This window comes from Trichosurus vulpecula, chromosome 1, assembly GCF_011100635.1.
Source record: "Trichosurus vulpecula isolate mTriVul1 chromosome 1, mTriVul1.pri, whole genome shotgun sequence".
NCBI lineage: Eukaryota > Metazoa > Chordata > Mammalia > Diprotodontia > Phalangeridae > Trichosurus > Trichosurus vulpecula.
This window is the reverse complement of record NC_050573.1, coordinates 394,296,769-394,318,684: the sequence shown is the minus strand read 5'-3', so window position 1 is coordinate 394,318,684 and position 21,916 is coordinate 394,296,769. Positions and strand designations below refer to the sequence as shown.

Sequence of the window (21,916 nt, the reverse complement as noted above, 5' to 3'; positions counted from 1 at the left end):
GGTAAATCTAAATGATTCAAGCTAGTTAGCAGGAATAGGATTGCGGAGAAGACCAGTTTTATTAATTTCAATTTCTGGCATAAAAGGATCTTCTCCAAACCTATTTTGATACCTCTAAAATTCTTACAATTGCATAAAATGGTTTCTCTTCTTGGAATTTTTAATCATTTTCTCCCTGACCTTGTTTTGTTGTTGTTCTTATTAAGGCTTTTTTTTAGTGTGAACTTGTGATTTCATTGGTGTGGTAGACTCCTGGTATGTAAACTCCCACTGATACAGATAGGCTAAACATCAGTAACTTATAATCTTAAAGAAATGCAAAGGATACTAACAGAGTTAAATGACTTGATTAAGGTCACAAAGCTAGTATGTGTCTGAGATAGGACCTGAATGCAAATCTTTTTGACTCCAAGTCACTCAATCCACTATACCTAGCTGCCTACTAAATTATAATTCCTAACACTGTCCCCTGTGCATAACAAGCATATAAAAAGGTTTCTAAACAGATCAATTAATTCTCTTTTAGTAAACCTTTTCTTCATAAAAAGTACAAAGGTAAATTTCCACCTAGCCTTGACACACATGATCTCAAATTCTCCTGGAATCAAATGAATGACCTTTTACTCCAGGGGCTAGGCTGCCTATTTCATTCCTGTTTTCAAAGCTGCTAAAAATAAGAAAATAAGACTACAAAGGACAGGAAGAGAACAATTTTGGATTTTAATGAACAAACCATTTCTAAACAGAAGCCTCTTGTAATATAAATCTTCCAAGTCAGCTACGGCTACTTTAGACTTACAAGAAAGCTAAGATAATGTCACTAAAATAGTCAACATAAATGCAAGTCTTTTATGTCATTGAAATTTTATACACATACACTACACAGACAAACACGCCTACATAACATATGCATATATTTAACTTCAATGACACAAAACACTTGCATTTATGTAAACTACTTTAGACATGTTTTTCAATTTTGCTTTAAGTCTAATTACAATCTGACAAAAAACTTAGAAAATTTATATGCCAAGAGGCACCTGCCCAAAGCAAGATTGTTTATTGCAGTAAAAAAAAAAGTTCTCTTCCTTTTCTATACACTTCATGTTTTCTTATTTAAAATTTCTGCCCTAAGACTTTAGAGTAGCATTCCAATGAATGCTACTAGAAAATGCCCATTCTTTTTCGTGAGATCTAGCCTCATGCTATAGTAGAATGCTCTTTAGGTACAGAGGACATACCTAATTTTTTCCCCATTGCTTGTAACCTCAAGAGTGGGATTATTTAATTTTCTCAATACCGGGAGCTTCATTGGCTAAAATGACTACTAACAATCCGACAATGAAAATTGTCTGAATTAAAGTTTTATATCATGTTCCTTTGCAGAGAATGGGGGAAGGAATAGGTAAGTGACATCCAAAGGCTATATACTGGGTTCTTTTTCAACTGAAAGCCCTACTCCTTTTGTGTTTGAATGGCCAAACATAAGCCAAACATTTTCAAAATCAAAAGTCAATGCAAACTTTCTTCAAAGTCCAAGATTTCTTTTAAATCACATAAAACACAAAAGAAAAAAAATAAAAACCATGGTCCTAAAAATCTATAACACATTCTAATTTCAAAACAGGAAGAGTGAATAAAGAACTAATTCTCTTAATCTAAACTATAACTTGATAACATAATATCTAAAGAAAATAAATAAATTCTGACATGGGAAAAGTGGGGGATATGTATGAAGGAAAAATGATTATACTTTCCAACATTTGACAGTTTTGTACATTAACAAGAATAGTATTCATCAGTAACAAATGCTTTTATGTATAATTTCAACCAAATGCATTTAAAAATTACTTTTCCCTAGATGCTACAAAAGTAATAATTCTATTAATGTGATCTTAGTTTAAAGTGTATGTGACAAAAAAGGGATGCAAGGGTTGAAAATTTATTAGAAGACTTGTCATTTGAATAGATCAAAGAAACGATGGAATTTTGGATTAAATTGGACTAGCAAAGATCTACCTTGGAGACATACCTTGGAATAAATAAATGAAGAGAAAAAGAGACACTTTCTCTCTCTTATTCCTGATTAAGTCCTTTTGCATAAGGACCTACACAGGTAAACAAATTTTTGGTGGCAATTAAGTGAAATGGCACATGATGCTAACATATATTTTTTAATAGCCGGAAGGGGTAGCTGTGGACTTCTCTTAAAATCTTATCTCTTTTCCTATCCTCTCCCCCAAATAAATGTTGTAGTATAGAATATACATGAAATGAGAATGGCAAGAGAATATTCTTACTGTTTGTGTATGCTGTAGCTCTGTGAAAACTCAGACAAATTAAAATATACTCCCTCCTTGTGCCCATTGGATTTTACCCCTCCTTTTCAGTCTCCGTTTCCTAGAGACTCATATTCATTCCTCCAGATTCACAATGAATACAACAAAGATCTTAACCACAACAATGATGACCCTATGTACAGATTTAAAGATGTGTTCTAGAAAGAAAATACATTTAAAACCCTCTTAAAAATATCTGCCTTTAATTTCCCCCCATTTATTTTATATTCAAATATGCAGAAGCAATTAAGTTTTTATTTCCCTCTTTAAGATTTCTGTGAAAGAATTTTTCATAAGGAGATGGTCCCATGAGAAATGGCTTTTTCGTGAATGAAAAGTGAAGATGTAGAATTTATCTTTAGTTCACTTTATTCACATTTTGTCTTGCCACAATCAGCCCCTAGCCTAAAACACACTGGAATCTCAGAAGAGCATGACTAGGCTCATGGGTTTTGTGAAATAATTGCCTACCTCCAATGTGCACTGTTCAGTCATGTTCAGAACAGAGGGCTTCAAAGGCTAAATATCTATTCATCTAGTGACAAAAGCCTAGAATAAATCAGGGACCTCATTTGCTTTTAAAAGTGGCCTGTCTGAAGTTATGAAATTTTACCCAATTTCCAAATGCAGCATCACACTGGAATTAAAATGAAAAGTTCTAGTTTATTTTTTGTAAGAGATAAGACCTTGATTCTATGGAAATTCAGGACTATTTATTTTTCTTCTGAAAAAAAGATGCTTTTAGTATGTCTGAGCACCCAATAAAGGGTATCATCACCTAATCACACAAGGAACAAGATTGCTTAACCAGTCAGACTGGTCATTGGAAAGGCTGGGACTAAAACACTGGCCTTTTGAGGGGAAGTCTAAGTAACTCCAAGCGCATTTAGATGCCTGTACCTTTTTTGAAAAGTCCAAATAGGTCATTTATTGGCCAGTTTATTTGCAGGCTTCAAAGAAAGAACCTAAAAAGATCAAGGGACGAATAATACTACAATGAGAATTTAACAACTTAGGTAATGATCAAGAAAAATTTTCATTTTTCTATAAATATACATACTACATCAGTGTTTTCTCCACAAATTTATTAGTTCATGAAACCATAAGGCAGGTACAGTACATAGAAATAGCACACTGCCACTCCTCAGTAAATATTCAATAATAATATTCAGAACTGGAATTTCCACTAAAATGAATACTGTGTTTTTAAAAAGTCATTTTATAGAATTATAATTTACTGTTTATTTTTGCTGAAATTTGGGTTATCTACTAACTGCTCAATTCAAGTCATCCGCTTACCACTCAGTATTATAAAAAAAGCATTTCATATTTCAACTGATTACAAAAGTCTGCAGGTTTCTCCTGAATAATTAATGCCTTGCATCCATCCCTATCCTTGATAGTGCATGCTTTAAAACAATTTACAGCCTCAGTCTATAACCAATGAACGTATCTGCCAATTAATTCAAAGGATAGGAGTTGATAGATGCACACACACCTTGATATGGTCCATCATAAGTTGCTTCTGTGCATATAAAAGAGAACAGTCTGGACACTTGAAAACAGACACCTTCTGGTTTTCAATGTGTTGGTCAAAGTGGCGATACAGCAAGGTTTGAAGAGTAAACACAGTGTCACACATGGAACATTTATATATTATTCTAAAAATAGAAGAAGTGCGGTAAAATAACGTCAGTCAGCCTGATTGCTCAAGGTAAAGGCATCGCGACTTTACAATTTTGCTTTCAGGAAGTAGAGGCACAGTGAGAACACACACACATGATAAAATTAACAACACAGCTTGGCTGAGGAACAAAAACTTTAAAGGAAATGGTTATCAGTCAACATCTGATCTACTTTGTCATTCAAGTAAGGGAGTAACTACCTGATCTTAGAAGTCAAAAATAACCTCTTACAGGTTTATAAAGAAGCACTGGCCTAAGGTTTTAAACTATGAATAGTTCAAAAAGTAGGCATACCCATGATCTTTTAAAGCTACTTTTTGGCATAAGGAATAGTTCCATGACTACATTATCTCTGAGTGTTGGCATCCTGGCCTTGATTAATAAAATTTGTTAAATGATCTAAATGTTCTGTTATCCTCTATCTGCCTAAGTTCATAAAATGGCCATTTCCTTTTTGAAATAAAAAACACTTCTGTATCTAATCTTACTATGGCTGAATAACCATTCGTTTAAGAAGAGAAATAGAAAATACACACATACATGTCATTAAGAGGTTTTCAAGAACCCAAAGATTATTTTATTTTGAACATTTATGCTAATCCCTATTAAAAACCATACTATCTCATTTAAGAGGACTACTAGACGATTTTTTATATATTCTGAACCTCAGTGGTCATTATTCCTGCCACCCATCATCATTTACCAGTGATGCCCTGGACAAGAATTGTCTAGAGGAGTTCTGACCTCAAATTCTTCCTACCACCAACCTTTCTCTCGAAACAGATTTTATCAGTCACTTGTCAATGGTTCTACCCACAGTAGGGGACCCTTCTGTCAGTCATTGTTGGTCATGTTGTTCATGTTGGTCCTCATGGGAGGCCCCATGAGAACCTGAACTTTCTTGGAAGGGCTGTGGGAATAGGCACAAAGAATTCTATGGGGCAGTGAGGGAAATCGATTGAGAAAGCAGGAATGTGAAGGACATAGAATGAAAGAAGGGGGAAAAAAGAGTAGGAGCCCCATTGGTTCATCTACGGCAAAAGCTAAGAAGAGAAAGTGCACACAAAAATACAAACTCCAAACTTCCACGGCAATTCTTGCCCATACTTGAAACCCTTCATGGGCAATTTCCCTGTGTTGAAATAGTCTTTTATGAGAATTTTGCTGTTGCTAGAATTTTTATCTTCTGATATGATTAATTTATTATTTTAAATAAGGGAGTATTTTCTTAAAGTTTTGTATTTATCAAATCAGATGTCTCATGAAAAAAGTTAAAATTTATTAGCTATTTATAAAAATTTTCAGGATCTAGTCTCACATTTACATTACACTAAGAATGGTGTAATTATATTCAAAAGTGTATTTACAGAAAGAACAATAGGCTATTTGATTCTTTTTTGGGGGAGGTAGAATTCTGAAGGCAGAGAAAGATCATAGGATTTGCTTAGTTGGGTATTTTCTGGTACTTTTTCCCCCTTTCAAGGCATCATAATAATTCTAGTTAAGTAGATAAAATTATACCCCTTTGCCTCTCAGGGAACATTCTAGTGGTAGGGAACCTGTGGCCTCAAGACCACATGTGCCCTCGAGGCTGCAGGTTCCCCACCCCTGTATCTAACCCAAGATAAGGCACAAGGGTGACTTGAAAATCCATCCCTTCCAGCCATCTTTATTAATCGTCCTCTTTATAAAAATCCCATTAGAAAAATAAAAATAACAAGGCAAATTAAATAGGTAGAGTGCTGGGCTGGAAGACAGAAAAACTGGTTCAAATCTCATCTCTGGCACCTACCAGTTCTGTGACCCTGAGCAAGTCACTTAATTATATATCCTTGGTCTATCAATTTACTTCAACAGGCAAACAACAGAATCTTTAACTAATCCTAGGGGTGATCTAATGCACTCAAAACTTTCCTCAAACTTCACACTTTTCTTTGGTATCTACTATACATATTACTAATACCATCACTTTTTACCATTAGAATGTAATGTAATTCTCTAAATCATGAAAGTGCCGATATTCTCTTTTTTCCTCCATGAAATCTTTTAGAAAACAATGTGAGCCAATATTTAAATTTTATGAATAAAATAGGCTCTACAAAAATAAAGTTTCTCTATGCCACCATTAAACATTAAAAATCTCAAAATAATATGCCAAATGCTTTTAACTATATTACAAAAAAATTAGAATCACAAATCTAGAATTTTGAGAATTTGCTTACTTCATCAATTATTTCCTGTTTTAAAAGTTTTCATGTAATAAATCAGGTTCCTTAATTTTTATTTATTTCAACTACAGTGGTATAAGTAGGATATATTTTAAAAACATAATTAACATTTATTTCAAGTGAGTTTAGAAAGGTTAATGAAACTATGGATTTATTCATTGTTTACGAGGAATAAGAAAAAAATTATTTCAGAAAAACAAAAATAGTGTTAATAAACTATACATATAGTATAATATAAACTTCGTGATAATATTTCTGAACATATTTTCCTTTATTCTAATTTACATATAATTAATAACACATTTCTTAAAACAATATTTTTTTAAAAAAACATTCTTACATTTATCATGGAAAACAAGATTAGAGAAGACAACAGAACACAAATTTAAACTATCACTGGAATAAAGGGGTGTAGTGTGCTTACCCTAAAATATGACTTAATGATTCACTATGATTTCAATTAATGGAGGGCAATTTAATTCACTCTAATAAATGACACAAGTTCTTCCTAAACTTAATAAGTTTAATATGGTTATGAACCCCCATCCTCCTCCCTCAACAAGGAAGCATTATAACAAAGTTTCAGAACAATAAGATTTAATGCCCCCAAATATGAGAGTTCATATAACTATGTCAACCTTCACCTTCTCTGATTTCCTTCAAAAAAAGAATCCAAGATGATGAACACACCACATTCTGAGGCATAGTGAATGATAAATACCTTTATTTGGGTTCATTGACTAACTAAAAAATTCTTTATTTCTGTGTGTATTTTATGTCTTCCACCTTTCTAGAATCCTAATGGTTGACTACAAACATATGTGGGAAAAAATGTGTAGTTGTAAGGGGTCCAAACAGGCAAACAGTTAGTCAACTAGGACATATTTTTACATGCACACTAAATCAAATGTCATATGACCTAGTCAAAACTTGCTGAGATAGCCCCTGTTCATGGATGGGACCACAAAGACAGGCTACAAAACATAAGATAATAATGATTTTGTGTTTATATTATCCTACCACTTGTATATCTGTGAAACTAAAACTGATGAGAAGCTAGTTGAGGTGGATATTATTACCCTAGTCAGGATGATCAAAGTTTACTTTTGAATAAGTTTATAATTCCACAAAAGACAAATTTCCTGTGTTAATTTTTAAAAGTTATTAAATTCAAAAGAAACCACAAATGAGACTTTTTAAAGCCCAACAAATTTTGTCATTATTTTTGCATATTACACTAAACAAATCTGCAACATAAACTTTACACTTCTACATGGCTACTATAACAAGTTTGGATTTACGCATAATGAAAAACTATTTCTATCATCCTTTTTAGTAAGTGAAACAAACACTGAAAAAGCCACCTTGTTAGAAGCCTCCCAGGGCAATACTTTTTAGTACATCTTTTACGATTTTGTACTCACTTATGCACTAAAATTTTAGAGTTTATGATCATATGCATGAAACATGCTTGCTGTGCTAAAAAATAAATACAATTCTAAGCCAGGCTCTGAAATTTAAGGTAGAAAAGTTATTATTACTATTTATTCTGTCTACATTGGGTTTGATTATATATTGGGCTTGGGAAATAGGAGTTATTGAAATATATTTTCTGAAATTTTAAAATAGTGAATCAAATTTTTTTCCACCAAAAATAACTAGGTTTTTTTTAAGGCAAACCAGCATATTCTAGCACATTCCTTCTATTAAGAGATTTGGGTGCTGGCCTTGGACTCAAGAAATCTGTGTTGAAATCCTGCAGAAGGCAAATCGCATGACCTCTCTGAGACTCAGATTCCTCTTGTAAAAATAAGGCATTGTAACGCTACTTGTACTGGTTATTGTGGAGAGAGTGCTTCATAAACCTGAAAGCACTGTAAGCAGCACGAGTTATTATTATAGATTACATTATTGTCACTGAAGTAACCACTGCAAATTTGACATTCATGCTTTTCTCCACCAAGGCACTATGGAATTCTCCATATGACTTCTATGCATCATTAGATCCAGGGATTTATTTTGTTTTAAGCCTCGATTGTTGACATTTTCTCCAAATCTTCAAAACTTTATAATTTTTGCCATTTTTTGTCATAATTTCACTTTATAAGAGTGGTTACAACTGTTATCACTAATTCTCCAAACTTGCTTAATTTAAGGATTTAAGAAACTGGTTCCCCAATGGGACCAGAAAATGATTTTAAAGATCAGAAACTTTTTTTGGTCTAAGCAAGTGTCCTTTAAAAACCATGTGTGCGTGCGTGCGTGCGTGTGTGTGTGCGTGCGTGTGTGTGTGTGTATGTTTGCACATGTATATATGTGTATGTATGTACATATTAATCTCTAGGTGAGAGATGTAAAACCTTGATACTACATATCCCAAATGTTTGCTGCCCCTTTTAGTTATCTTTTATAAATAATTTTTAGTAAATAGCAACATGCTTGTAAAGTGTTTTCCAAGCAGTAATGTTGGGAGATAGGTAGCAAAAATATTAGTCTCCTCATTTTGCAGACGAGGAGATGAAAAGTTTGAAACGTGTTTGAGAAAAGATTTTAATCTGGGTCTCTTGAAGCTGAGTCTAACACCCTTTCCACTATGCTACTAAATTTAATGCAAAAATACCAAATTAACAGGCTCAAAAGTTCAATTTACTTTGATAAGCATTTATTAAATAGCTGTTATGCTGAGGGCTAGGTATATAAAGAATAAAATGAAAGAACTCCTGCCCTTACAGAGCTTATAGTCTACTGGATATAAATAAATATACAAAGAAAAGCCTAGAACTAACTCTAAATGAAACCATGTAATCTGAACGATTCTACTTTTTAAGAGTAAATAGAAATTTTAAACAAAATCCTAAAGAAAACAAATGATTTATTCCACATAACCTTCCAATCTCTTTTGCATATGTGTCTACACACAAATATAGACATAAGGCCTTTCATGTACCAAAAGAGCACCAGAAAATGTCAAAAATCAGTTGGTAAGCCTAATGCTGATTTATCACAAAGTGTAGCAATAACACTGCTAATGTTTTCAAACAATACAGCAGCACACAACTATACCAATTATCATCCTTTTATTCCTATTGTAACTCTTCCTTCCTATAATAGGCCTACATCTGACTCCAGCTCCCTTTTTTAAAAAAATTCACCCACCTCTGGTACAGTTTTAATTTGCCTTATTTCTGAGAAAAAACAAAAACAAAAAACAACCTGTTATTTTTACTGTAGCCCTAATTTTCACTTTAGTTTCAATCCCTGACTTATACAGATACAAGTATACTTTATAAAAGGCACAAACACATAGACTCATACTTCCTAAAGTGGTGCTGATCATTTATTTTCCTCCCCTCTCACTTACACACACACACACACACACACACACACACACACACACACCCTCCCCCGAAGCAAACAGCATTTATCACATTTATAATCCTTCCCTTCCCACCAAACTTGACACAGGTGCAAGACAAAGAAGTAGCAGGATGGAGAAAGCACAAGGCAATGTGGGAAAGTGGGAGTAGTGACTCTGCTTCCCTCATTTTCATGGTACCTATCACTTTAGAGGTTTATGAAGATATTTTCCTCCAGAGGAAACCTTCTATGTGTCCTGCTTTGAGAAGTATTTCATTTAAAAAAAGTTCTGTATTTAAGCTCAGGGAGTCCTGTTGGTTAGTACCCATGCTGTCTCATGTGATATGAAATTGGAAATTAGTTTTGGAATTAGGAACTGGATTCCTATGCACACTAGAATGTTTTCCTATGAAGAGGGTTTTTTAAAATTTTTAATGGAGGGGTTAAATGAAAAAAAAATGAGCCCTTTACTATAGTTCATTTTATCATATTTTAAAAAAATATCTCCCACGAAATTAATTTTTTTAGTCGGAGTTGTTTTTGTCCCTAAGAGAATAAAATGAACTCACACAGTTTTAAGCAGCAGGTGAAATTCAATTTAATTCAAACACTGAATAAACGTTTGTTGAACTGAACTGAACTGAATAATCATTAATCAATACAACTATTAATATTAACAAGAAAAAAAGTAATAAGTAAATATATAAATATGTATATAGTGCTTTATAGTTTACCAAGTACTTTCTTCACAATCCTAGAGCTGGAGATAGTGTAAAAGTAATTTACTCTATTTTCAGGCAAGTAAAATGACCACCAATGACACTAAAGCAAATAAAGTTAGGAAAAAAACTAGACTAGATCAAATACGGTACAGTATACACAGATGAGGTTTAAGTTAGAGACCTCACACTTTTTAGGGCAATGAGAATATCAAGATATCTCTCAAAGATGAGACTATGATTGGAAATGTTCAAGGCTGTTATTACTATCTCAAAAAAGCCAATCAAGAAGATACCTAAAACTATTGATCCATGTACCTACGTTCTCATCACTTGCAAAGCTTTATGAAAATTATTTATACATATATCTTTGATGATAATGAGAAAGAGACATTCTTTTACAAAAGATATTTTATAGTAGATAAGATCTTTATAGTCACAGAAACTGATTGAAAGTCATAGAGAATACAATATGCCATTGTGTTTGTTAACCATAAAAAAGCTTTTGATTCAGTAGAGCCATATCCAACTTTTAAAGTATCCCTTCCAACAAGATGTTCCCAGTATATAACTTAAGATCATTAAACATTCCTTGATAGGTTCAACATTAGAGGTAACTTTGTTTAACTAGCCCTTAACTATTAATAGCAAGCAAAGCATAAAACGCATGCTTGCCAAAAACGTTTCCAAGCCATGGAGGATGGCCAGGATAGACCTTAAGTGGAATAGTGAGTCAGTGGGTAAGGTCTTTCAGATGCTCCGGTCTGTGGTTGACATTATGTTGACTGCAGCAACAGCAGAAATATCACAAAGCCTCCTAAATGGGATCCATAATCACAGAAAAGAATTTGGCTTAACAATACATATATGATAAATGTAATGAAAGGACTTGGGAGTCACATGACCAAAAAGATTGGAATGATGAAAAAACTTTGATGTTCAAACACAGAACAGAAGGAAAAGATAAAAAAAGGTAAACATGAATAAACAGCAAAAAAGAACTAAACAAAGATAAATGCATCACTTTGGGAAGTGCCAGTGAAGAATTTGAAGGAAATCTGAATCAAGTATAAGCCTATGTGTTTGTGCCTTTTAGAGTAGACTTGTATCTACAAAAGTCAGGGTTTGAAACTAAAGTGAAAATTCAGACACAGTAAAAATCAGTTTTTTTTTCTTCTCAGAAATCAAGCAAAGTAAAACTGTACAAAAGGTAGGTGAATTAAAAAAAGGAAGATGAGAACTAACTTGTAAAAAGAGCCATTCCGCAATGGGCAAATGGTCAATGGATATGAGTAAGCAGTTTTTAGAGAAAAAAATCCAAGCTATCAGTAGCCATAGTTTTAAAAAATGCTCCAAATCTTTAATAATTAGAGAACTACAAATTAAAACAACTCAGATGTATACCATTTTACACATGTTGGACTGGCAAAGACGACAAAAAAGGAAAATGATAGATGCTGAAGAGACTACAGGAAAACAGGCATACTAGTGCACTGTTATGGGAGCTGTGACAAGTCCAACCATTTTGGAAAGCATTTTGGAACTAAACCCAGAAAGGTACTAAACTGTGCACTACTAAGTCTGTGCCCCAAAGAGGTCAACGAAAGAAGAAAAGGATCTAAATGCACAAAAATATTTATAGAAGTTCTTTATTTAGTAGCAAAGAAGAAGAAACTGAGAGGATGCCCATCAATTGGACAATAGCTGGAAAAGTTATGGTTTGTGATTGTGATGGAATACTGTTGTGCTGTAAGAAATAATGGTGAGGATGGTTTCCAAAAAATGTTGGGAAGACTTATATGAACTGATGCAAAGTGAAGTGAAAAGAACTAGGAGAACAATTTATACGATAATAGTAATATTGTAAAAATAATCAACTTTGAAAGACTTGGTAACTGATCAACACAATGACCAACCACAGTTCCAAAAGACTCATGATGAAACATGCTATTCACCTCTGGACAGAGAATTAATGGATTCAGAATAAAAATTGAAATAGATTTTATTCACTTTCTTTCTTATTTGGACATGGCAAATGTGAGAATCTGTTTTGCATGACTATATGTATGTATAATTGGTTTTGTTTTTCTTTCTTTATCAATGGACACTGGAGGAGAAGAGGAAAATAATTTTAAACAAAATAAAATGAAATTGAATTTTTTTAAATTTTAAAGAAAAAAAACAAAAGATCAATAAAAATTGACTTTTAAAAAGAACTATCTTGTGCTGTTTTTTGAGGAAATCCTATAGAGTTTATAAAGAGAATTCAATGACAAGCTTGAGAGAACTTGACTTTCCTGTGATCACTAAAAAGATGGAAATATTAAGATGTTTAATAGACTTAATATTGAAATAAGTAGAGTAATTTCAAACTGAGTATAAGGACAAATGAAAAAGAATCATTTATTGATATGTTGAGGACTTGAGGTGACTTGGGCTTTGATATTGGTTACAGAAATGTCTTATTATTTATTCCATTGGCTAATAAATCTATTAAAAATTAATCTAACAAATATTTCCTGAATTAAGTGCTTGTAGTGATGCCAGGAGCTATGGAGAGTATAAGATGAATAGTAGCAATTATGATAATATTTATTTTATATATTTAGTTTTCCAATCCCTTTGTCCCTATATAATTTGGTAGATCCCCAAAGACACCCCCAAAAAAGGTACCACAAATTACAGGGTGTTTGCACCTATAGCTAAGAGCGGAATCTGGAGGATGAACTATACAATTCCCTTTAGAATCTGCCTCCAGCCTTCCTTTAGTAATACAAAAAGCACAAGGCTTTAAATCAAAGACCAATTTATTTTATGATAGAACCACAGGATTCAAAGGGCTCTTTAGAGGTCATATATTCTATCATTCATCTTCAGGCAGAACAGTACTTAAAATACCCCATAGAGACTGTTATCTTCCAGAGCTCTACCTCCACAGCTTCCCCCAGAAACCAATTTTAATAGCATAATGTTCTCTCTCCTTTCTAACCCAAATCACTTTATCTGAAGCTAGACCCATTTCTTTTTGTCTTGTCATCAATAAAGGAAAAATATCTACTGATTCTCCTTTACAGTAATTAATCTGAATACGATATGCGGTTACACAAATGTAGCTTATACATTTAATGGATAACTCAAGATCATCCAGGTTTGTTCCTGACACCCAGAAGACTTTCAGATCTTTTTCTCACTGCCTTCAGTTAGTACATGCAAAGGGAATTCAGAGTAATTTTAATTATAAGTGAAGAAAAACATAATTAGCAGAATAACAGTTATAAAAAGAAATCATTCTAAATGTACACCCAAGCCAAATACAATAATGTCCCACTTATGGGCATAAGGAAATGACTATAACATTTTTTAAAAGCATCAGAAGCTTTTTTTAAGGACAGTCATTTGTATAGACAATTTAGCATACTGAGCATATAGCAGTTCTTGCCAATTCTTTATTATATCAGTAAAGCAAAAAATGCATATTGTCCTTTGGAGAGTCACACAGTATTTTATATTACATTACGACAATGACATAGTGGATAGGGGTATTAGAAGTCAAGAAGACCAGGGATTAAATCTTGCCTCTAATATAGTCACTATAGATCCATGGACAAAATCTTTAACTTTTCAGGGTCTCAGGACATTCTTTAAGACCATAAGTTGGAGAGTTGCTGATATGAATCAGTAAGGAAATTTCTACACTTTAAGTATCCTACACCAATGAAGTCACAGGTCCAGACCCTCCTTCCCCCCCCAATCCAATATATACAATATAAACACCTTGAATGTATAATATTAATAAGTAACAAATAACTACCACTTTTACCCCATGAAATACTGATCCCTAAATTTTTATATGGGTATATGTGTATTTGTTCTCTTCCTAAACTTACATCTTATATTTGGGAAAAAATAGTAATGTTCCCATTAATCTGGAAGTCAGATTCTGGCAAACTCAATCCTCCAAAACACAGCCCCAAACTGGAAGTAAATGAAGAAGGCCTCATGGTTTTTACAAAGCCCCCAAACCAGTTATAAAATTAATTTACTAAGTTCTCATTCAAAATTTTCCTATCCCCTATTTAACATATAATTTTAATAAATCTAATTATGTGGTTTCCCCACTCACAGCAGAAAACAAAATAACAAACTAGAAAGTGTCAAAGAATTGCTATTAGAGGAAACCCTTGAAAAGGAGATATATATATGTATATATATGTATATATATCACCTCATAGCCTCAAAGCAAATATCTATAATGATAATCCTGAAACATCAAGAATATTTATTGAGAAAGAGAGCATTATGCAGTGGACCTCAAGTTAGGAAGACCTGAGATTAGGGCCCACCCCTCATAAAGACTAAATGTGTGAGCCTGGGAAAGTCAGCTGACCCAGACAACTCCCTAAGACTATAAACTGCAGAACAGGTACCAATCTACACTGGAATTTCACCTGAAGTTTCTATCTACATCAGTGAAATCACAGATCCGAACCAAAAGGTAAAGCAAAACAAAACTCAAGAATGAGTCTATCCCAAACAGTGAAAGTAAAAAGCTTAGTGCATTAAGTTTCAATTATTTAGAAAACAAATTTATGTGGAAATACATAATTTCCAGTGTTCATGGATAAATGAGAAGTTACTATAAAATAACTTGGCAATTGTCCTCTTTTTCTAGTTACAAAGATACAGAAGAATGAAATGTGGAATTTTACTCTCTTCTTCCTTAATAAAATACTACATATAAAAAATTACGTAAACATTTTGAGTCTGCTTATCAAGTTAGTTAAATCTCTTCTTGTCTTCATGAAAATTGGCACCTGCCCCCACAATCCTCATGGAGTTAGTCTCCCAAAGAAATACATGACTCCGTATTTTCCATCAACAGATGGGTAGGGGGCATTTTTAGATACTTAAAAACATTAAGTTGTTGCATACCCTGCATCTTTTTAATGGAACATAAGAGTGCTGGGATGTCTAAGAGCCTCATGGCCATGCAGATGGCAAACTAAATATGGTGGTGATTTTACCAACATCTTGAGAGACAGGAAGTCAATTTCTACTAACTCTTCTTTTGCCAATTTTGTACTCCTGAAGTAGTCTTTCTTTGCCTCTATATCTGTTATCTACAAAGATCAAAACTGAGGAATTAAGAGAACAGAGTTACAAAATCATATAATCTGAGAATTAGAATGGTTGTCAGCTGCCATCTAGTCCAATCCATACATAGGGAATGATGACCTGATGGTCATTCAATGGTCACCCAATCTCCATTTGAAGACTGTCAAGGAGGGAAGTCCATGACCTATCAAAGCAAATCACACAATTTTTGGACAGACCTAATTGTTAGGAAATTTTTCCTTACACCAAACCAAAATGTGCCTCTTTGCAACTCTTCCTGGTTGTGTACTCTAAGACTGACCAGAAAATGTCTTCTCATAATACAGATCAGTACTAGATCAAATCAGAGATATTACTGGACAAATTGTGTCCCTCAAATTCCCCAAATACCTATAGCAAAAGCCCAGTGTACATAATTAGTGTACAAGGTACTAGTCCTATACTAAACACTCATGTGATAAAGGAGCTCTATTCTATTTCCTCCAGATACTCTCAGGATGACTTTGATATGACCTGTAAAGTATTCTGATTGATATCAAGGGTTCTTAACATGTTTTGTGTCATTCATCTCTTTAGCAGTCTGGTAATGCCTATGGATCTCTTCTCAGAATAATATTTTTAAATGCTTAAAATTAAATACCCAGGGTTACAAAAGGAAATTAACTGTACTGAAATGCAGTTACCAAATTTTATTTATGCAAGTTTACAAACCCTAGGTTAAAAAAACCCTCCTGCTACATAATTAAAGTAATGAATCTACCATAATATGCTTGTAGCAAGTACTTTCCACAGTTCTTTAGTGTATGAAAATTTAAATTTGAATTCAAGTTTTAACCATGTAATAAAATAGACAATTGGGACATCTGAATAGGTAGGACTTCATCAAAGTTGTACAGATTATGAAATAAATTTAGTAAGCAACATTCCCCACCAGTATCTTCCATTTTCTCTCATTAAGGAGAATGAACATTAAGGAGCAATGAAAATATACCTGATTAGAAATTCATCATACCAAAAATAAAAGGTATAGTTAAAATATTCCCTTTCCAACAAATGTTATTTATTGAGGGACATTTTTAAAAAGGAAGGGAGAGTGGGAATGAATTAAAAAAACCTGCTTACTTGTTACACATTTATGAAAAAAGTATATGTATATCACATCATTTATGCTCATCATTCAAGAAAATATTAACTTTCATAGCATGTAGCAAAATAATCACAATGTTCTAGATTTCATGCTGCATCAATATATCCTCAAATATCCTTAAATATATGTAGCAGTCATAACCTCTTTCCATAATTAAAAAGTTGTGAGGAAGAATGAGAAATTAATATAACTTACTTTGGTTCTCCTATTTTAATGCCAGGATGTTGTGTGTAGGCATGTGAATGGGTACTTGGAGCAGACTTAAATGCCATTGGACAGATAGGGCACTTGTAGAAAACCTCACAATGAGAACCTTGAATGTGAGACTTCAGGGCTGCCACATCAGAGTACACAACATTGCAATGTACACATCTGTTTAAAAAAAAGAAGCAGCATTAATAGAAGACAGTTAAATTAATTACAAATAAAAATGAAGTCATTAAATCATTTTTTTAAAAATTCAAATGACATATTTTATCTTTTTAGATTTCTAGACTCTCTCCATGAATTCATTTTGTTTTCTTCTCTGCAGTAAAACTCTTTTTTAGGTTTGAGGAATACCAAAGGAACTAGTAATAATATTCAAATGGTTCATTTCTCACACAGCTCTAAACTTTGCAGGGGCAAAGAACCAGACTAGGGGACAGATCTATTAGTTTGAGACACAGAGGCAGGTTGGTGTACTCAAAAGAATCTCTTATAGAAGTCAGATTTGAATCCTGGCTTTGTGAATTCCTAATTATGCAATTAGGTTAAGTCATCTAGTCACTCTAGGCCTCAGTTTCCTCATTTATAAAATGAGTATGTCCTCTAAGGTACCAATCCTATGATCTGTTAAGAGCAACTCTGTGCTCAAGGTGATTCTTATGTTGGAGAATCACTCTGCAGTGTGGATCAGTTCTATGATCTACAGCCCAAATCACATCTTCAAATGGGGAATGGGGGTAACCCATATTCTACTACAAGGTGGCTTAAGAGACCACATCAACCAAGGTCAACTGACGCCAATAACATGGCTAGTGGGGCCTTCCTCTATTTGCTTTCCAGACATATGCTGGCTGTTAATATGTCAAATTATTTGTTCAACAGGTACAGAAAGATGTTAAGCAAAGTTAACCTTTCACTATATTACCATCTGGCTTTTATCTACAGAGAAATATTTTTCATTATATTGGTCCAATTTAATGGCAAACATCTTAAATGATAACATTAACTATAACCCTGAAAAAAAATCTACATTCTTCGACAAAAAATTGCTTCTCCACCTCCATGACATTATTCTTCACACATTATCTCTTTGATACTTGGCCATCTGTCTTTTTTTTTCCTTCAGGATCACTTCTCTAAGGGCTAAAATTTATTCAAATCACAATTACATCCTGCAAATTTTGTCTTAACCTCCACTCCCCCTTGCTTTTACCTTCATTCAAGGTAATTCCATTTTTATTATGCTCATTATGGCCTTCATCTGACTTGAAGTCTTTCTTTTCTAAGCCTTCAAGGTAGCACACATCAGGCATTTTGTGAAGTCATTTTCATTCTGTTAACACATGTCATGTAAAGCTTCTCCTACTCAATTTATTATTCTTATACTAAAGAAGCAGTATTACATTAAGAGCATTATTGGTTAAGCATAAATCTTTGTTAATATCATCATATCCACTATTTACATTAAAGCCTTACCCACCTGAACTAGTCTTTAAGGTAGAAAAGTGATGTAAGCAAACTAAAATCCTTCTGGATTGTAAAGGAGCAGTAACTGGATAGATACAGTAAGGAGACCTAGGATCCTCCAAGTCTGCCATCAATTCATCATGACCTTGAGTGATTCACTAGCCCTCCCCTCTCTGAGTCTGTTTCCTCTCTCTTCTAGCTGGACCGGAGGATCTCTAAGATTCCTCCAAACTCTAAGATTTTTTAAATGTTGTGAATTCAGTGATTCTAGGATTAAGCCAATCCCACTCTAATTCATGAGTTTTAAGTAATACAATGATTTGCTTCACAGCATAATGAAATACTTTGTTTGTGGGTCCAAGTTCTCTTCCTGAAGGCATGCTTACTGTACATGACATTCTCAGAGGAAAAATGTCAAGAATCACTAGAAAAGGGATCTTAACCAAAGCCACATGCACTCTGGGGCTCGCTCAAGGCATAAACCAAAGGCTTTTTAGCATTCCTCTGTTTAAGAAGAAACACAGAAGGATAAGAATAAGTTCTCCATGTCTTTGCTCTGAGTCTTTCTGAATCTTGACAGAAGTGTATTTAAATAAATGCTCTTGTGGAAAAACTCCATTACCAATCAATACATTAAACTGTGGAAAAGGAAGTAATTTAAAACAAGGAAGTAGATGACTAGGGTAAAACTTGCAAAATTCAAGGTAGGTCCATATATTGAAAGGCAATGTGACCAAGTAGAAAGAGTGCTGGACTTGGAATCAGGGGATCCAGTTTCAAATTCCCTCTCAGATTTCTACTAAACTGTGCGACCATGAGCAAGATATTTATTCAGAATCTCAGGTTCTTCATTTGTAAAATGGGAGTAATGATCCTTCTAAAGCCTGTCATGTGAGACTGTAATAAGTAAAGCACTTTTAAAACCTGAAGGAGCTGTGTAAATGTGACCAGTTTTTCATTTTTAGACATTCTTGGTGGCCGTGCCAGAACACAACATACAAATAACACACTTGTAGAATTATGAACAATGAAAAGGTAAATAAAAGTCATGTGAAGTTAGGTAAAATACAAAAATAAAGGGAGTTCTCTAATGAGAAAGAATTATTTTCTACTCTAATGTAAAGAAAAGAAACTCCCATTCACAACTAAAAAAGTGATCTTTAGAAAACAAAGGGGAGTCCAGTGTTGGACAAACGGGAATCTATAGGGGAAGAACAATTCTCTGACATGAGCTAGGAGGGGGTTAGTCCTCAAAAAAAAGGAGATCTGGGAGTCAAAGTATCTTCAATACCAAAATTAATATTTCTTTGGAATATTGTAGGGTCCTTGGAATCTAAATTACATGGAGCACATGGGAAACAGAACCGCAACAGTGGTGACACAATTAAGTAAAGTCATAAATAAGGACTGAAGGAAAGGTGCTATGGTATTGTTAGTGAGATGACCATGACAAAATTTGTGGGTACAAATGAAAGAAAAGGAAACTTTGGGTTTCTGAGGCTACAGAGGCAAGGAGGTAATCTGAATTAAGAGAGAAAAACAGGACACAGACCTCAGCCAGAGGAAGATCCAGTTGCTCACCAAATTCTCTTCTATCTATGAATCACTTCATGAATCTCAAGTTGCATTGTGTCGGGTACCATCAGGGTAAAAAGAGGGCATATGTTTAAAGGGTACAAAGATACAGTCATTCCACTGAAGAAAGTTTCTGTGTAAAGAAAAAGCCACCAGAAGCAGATCCAGTGTAACAAGTGGGTGGGAACTTCAGGCATCTAGCTGACCAAAGCAAGTGATCCAGAGGTCACTTTATATTAGAAAACATACTATGGAATGGGAGAACTGTGAGGAAACAGTCGTTATCATGAAGTCAAAGTGTTAGTCGCCATTAACCACCATCATGCAAGCAATGTTGAAAATTATTAATTGCGTTGCTTGGGGTGGAGGTTGGAAGTGTGGCTACGGGAGAGCATGTATCTGTGCCTTAGTAATAGAAAGATATTTTTATAAGTATTTAGGCAAGAGATTTAGATATGGAAGACCACAACTTGAAAATTCTGTGATTGAAGAAGAGTATTTCTTTCCTTTATAAAAGGCACAATGCACAAATAGCAGAGTGCCTGAGCTGGCTCAGATGAGACCTCACAAGAGCCAACTACTAAATTTTCAGGGTGAGCTTACAACTTGAAAATCAGCAAACTACAAATAAGAGTTTGGCTTATTGTTATGTCTGGTTGTTTAGGCTTAAGAGAGTGATGAAGAAAATGTTAATAATGCAGATTAAACTTAAAAGTGTATCATGCTTATTTTTTCTAAGAGCCAATTTTTAACATTTAGCAGAATACCGTATCTACAAACTATATTGTAGAGAAGACATGCATATCCCTATAGGTCCACAGCCTCAGGACAGAACAAAAATTTGCAGTTTAAACAGATTTTTTACTAAAAATTATAATGCAAAATAATGTTTTTTTTCAAGTAACTTGAAAAAAGTAATTGGAGTTACAATTTTGTGAGTCAAGAACAGGGTTTATGAGTTAATTTATTTTTTTCAGTATACTCAGTGATAATTTTGAGAATTAGAAAAAGAATTAGGTGCAGTCAAAATCAGTTAATTCCACTTTTCCTTCTGAATTCATTTCAAAATTTTCTACTTCCAACATGCTCCAGAAATAGTAATATTTCAGTTAATATTTAAACACTATACACCAGTGGCAAATTTTAGTACCTGTTAAAATCTATGGGGAAATGTTTAAAGCTGATTTCAATGAGGAAATATTAAATATCATAGTAATCATTAAAAGTCTATGACAACTGTCAAAGGAAGTGTTCTATTTTTATTTGAATTTTCTGTTAATACATTTAATATAATAATTAAGCTACCTTAGATTTATACCTTTCTTTATAACAACCCAATGGTTTTCATAGCAATTATTTCATTTTTATCCTAGTAATACTGTTATGGAGTTAAGATATCACCACCCCTATTTCATGGGTTGGGGCATCATGCACAATTCCGTTATGTGACTTGTCCAAGTTGATGGCAAAGTCAGAACTGAAAAAACCCAGGTCTCCTGATTTCTAGCCCAGGGCTCTTTCCACAAGATTCTGAATGAAATAAAACAACATATCAGACTTTCATAGATGAAGGTAAGGCTGCAGTAAAATAAAGACTACAATATAAATGTGGGGCAAACTTCATAGTTTCATATATTAGGGAAGGGAAAAAGCTACTGTAGATTAAGAATTCAACCATGGGCCAAACTGAGCTCCCACAAAATTTTCCCATCATTGGTACAACTTAATTTCAGAGCACTTAAGTAACAAACCTTAGAGTAATAAAACCATCTTCAAGTATAACACTTTGAATACAAGAGTACCACACATAAACAATACTTATTTTATGTTTGATATAAAATACAGTAATACCTCCATTAACAAAGAGTATGTATTCTATAATAAGTTTTGTTCGCAGACATGTCATTGCCAGAGGCAGATTCTAAGCAGTATACATCAAAAAATAAAGGAATTAGTTTGTAAATATCAAATGCTAATTAAATGTGTCAGAAAACAACCTGTACATCTGGGCACTGTGAAACATAGAAAGAGTTAAGGTTAGGGGTTTAGGGAGGTAAGCTGTGCTCTATTCAAAGGA

The 21,916-nt window shown here is 33.7% G+C and overlaps 1 protein-coding gene across 5 annotated transcripts in view; it reads right to left on the bottom strand.

Annotated features, from left to right (window-relative positions):
* ZNF532 (zinc finger protein 532) overlaps positions 1 to 21,916 on the bottom strand; it is a 111,159-nt gene that overhangs the window by 25,921 nt on the left and 63,322 nt on the right. For all 5 annotated transcript variants that reach the window (XM_036737069.1, XM_036737086.1, XM_036737054.1 and 2 more), the window contains 2 exons: positions 16,786 to 16,962; positions 3,838 to 4,000 (listed from right to left, as the gene is read on the bottom strand). In XM_036737069.1, the coding sequence (XP_036592964.1) occupies positions 3,838 to 4,000; positions 16,786 to 16,962 (340 nt within the window). The remainder of the gene's footprint in view (positions 1 to 3,837; positions 4,001 to 16,785; positions 16,963 to 21,916) is intronic.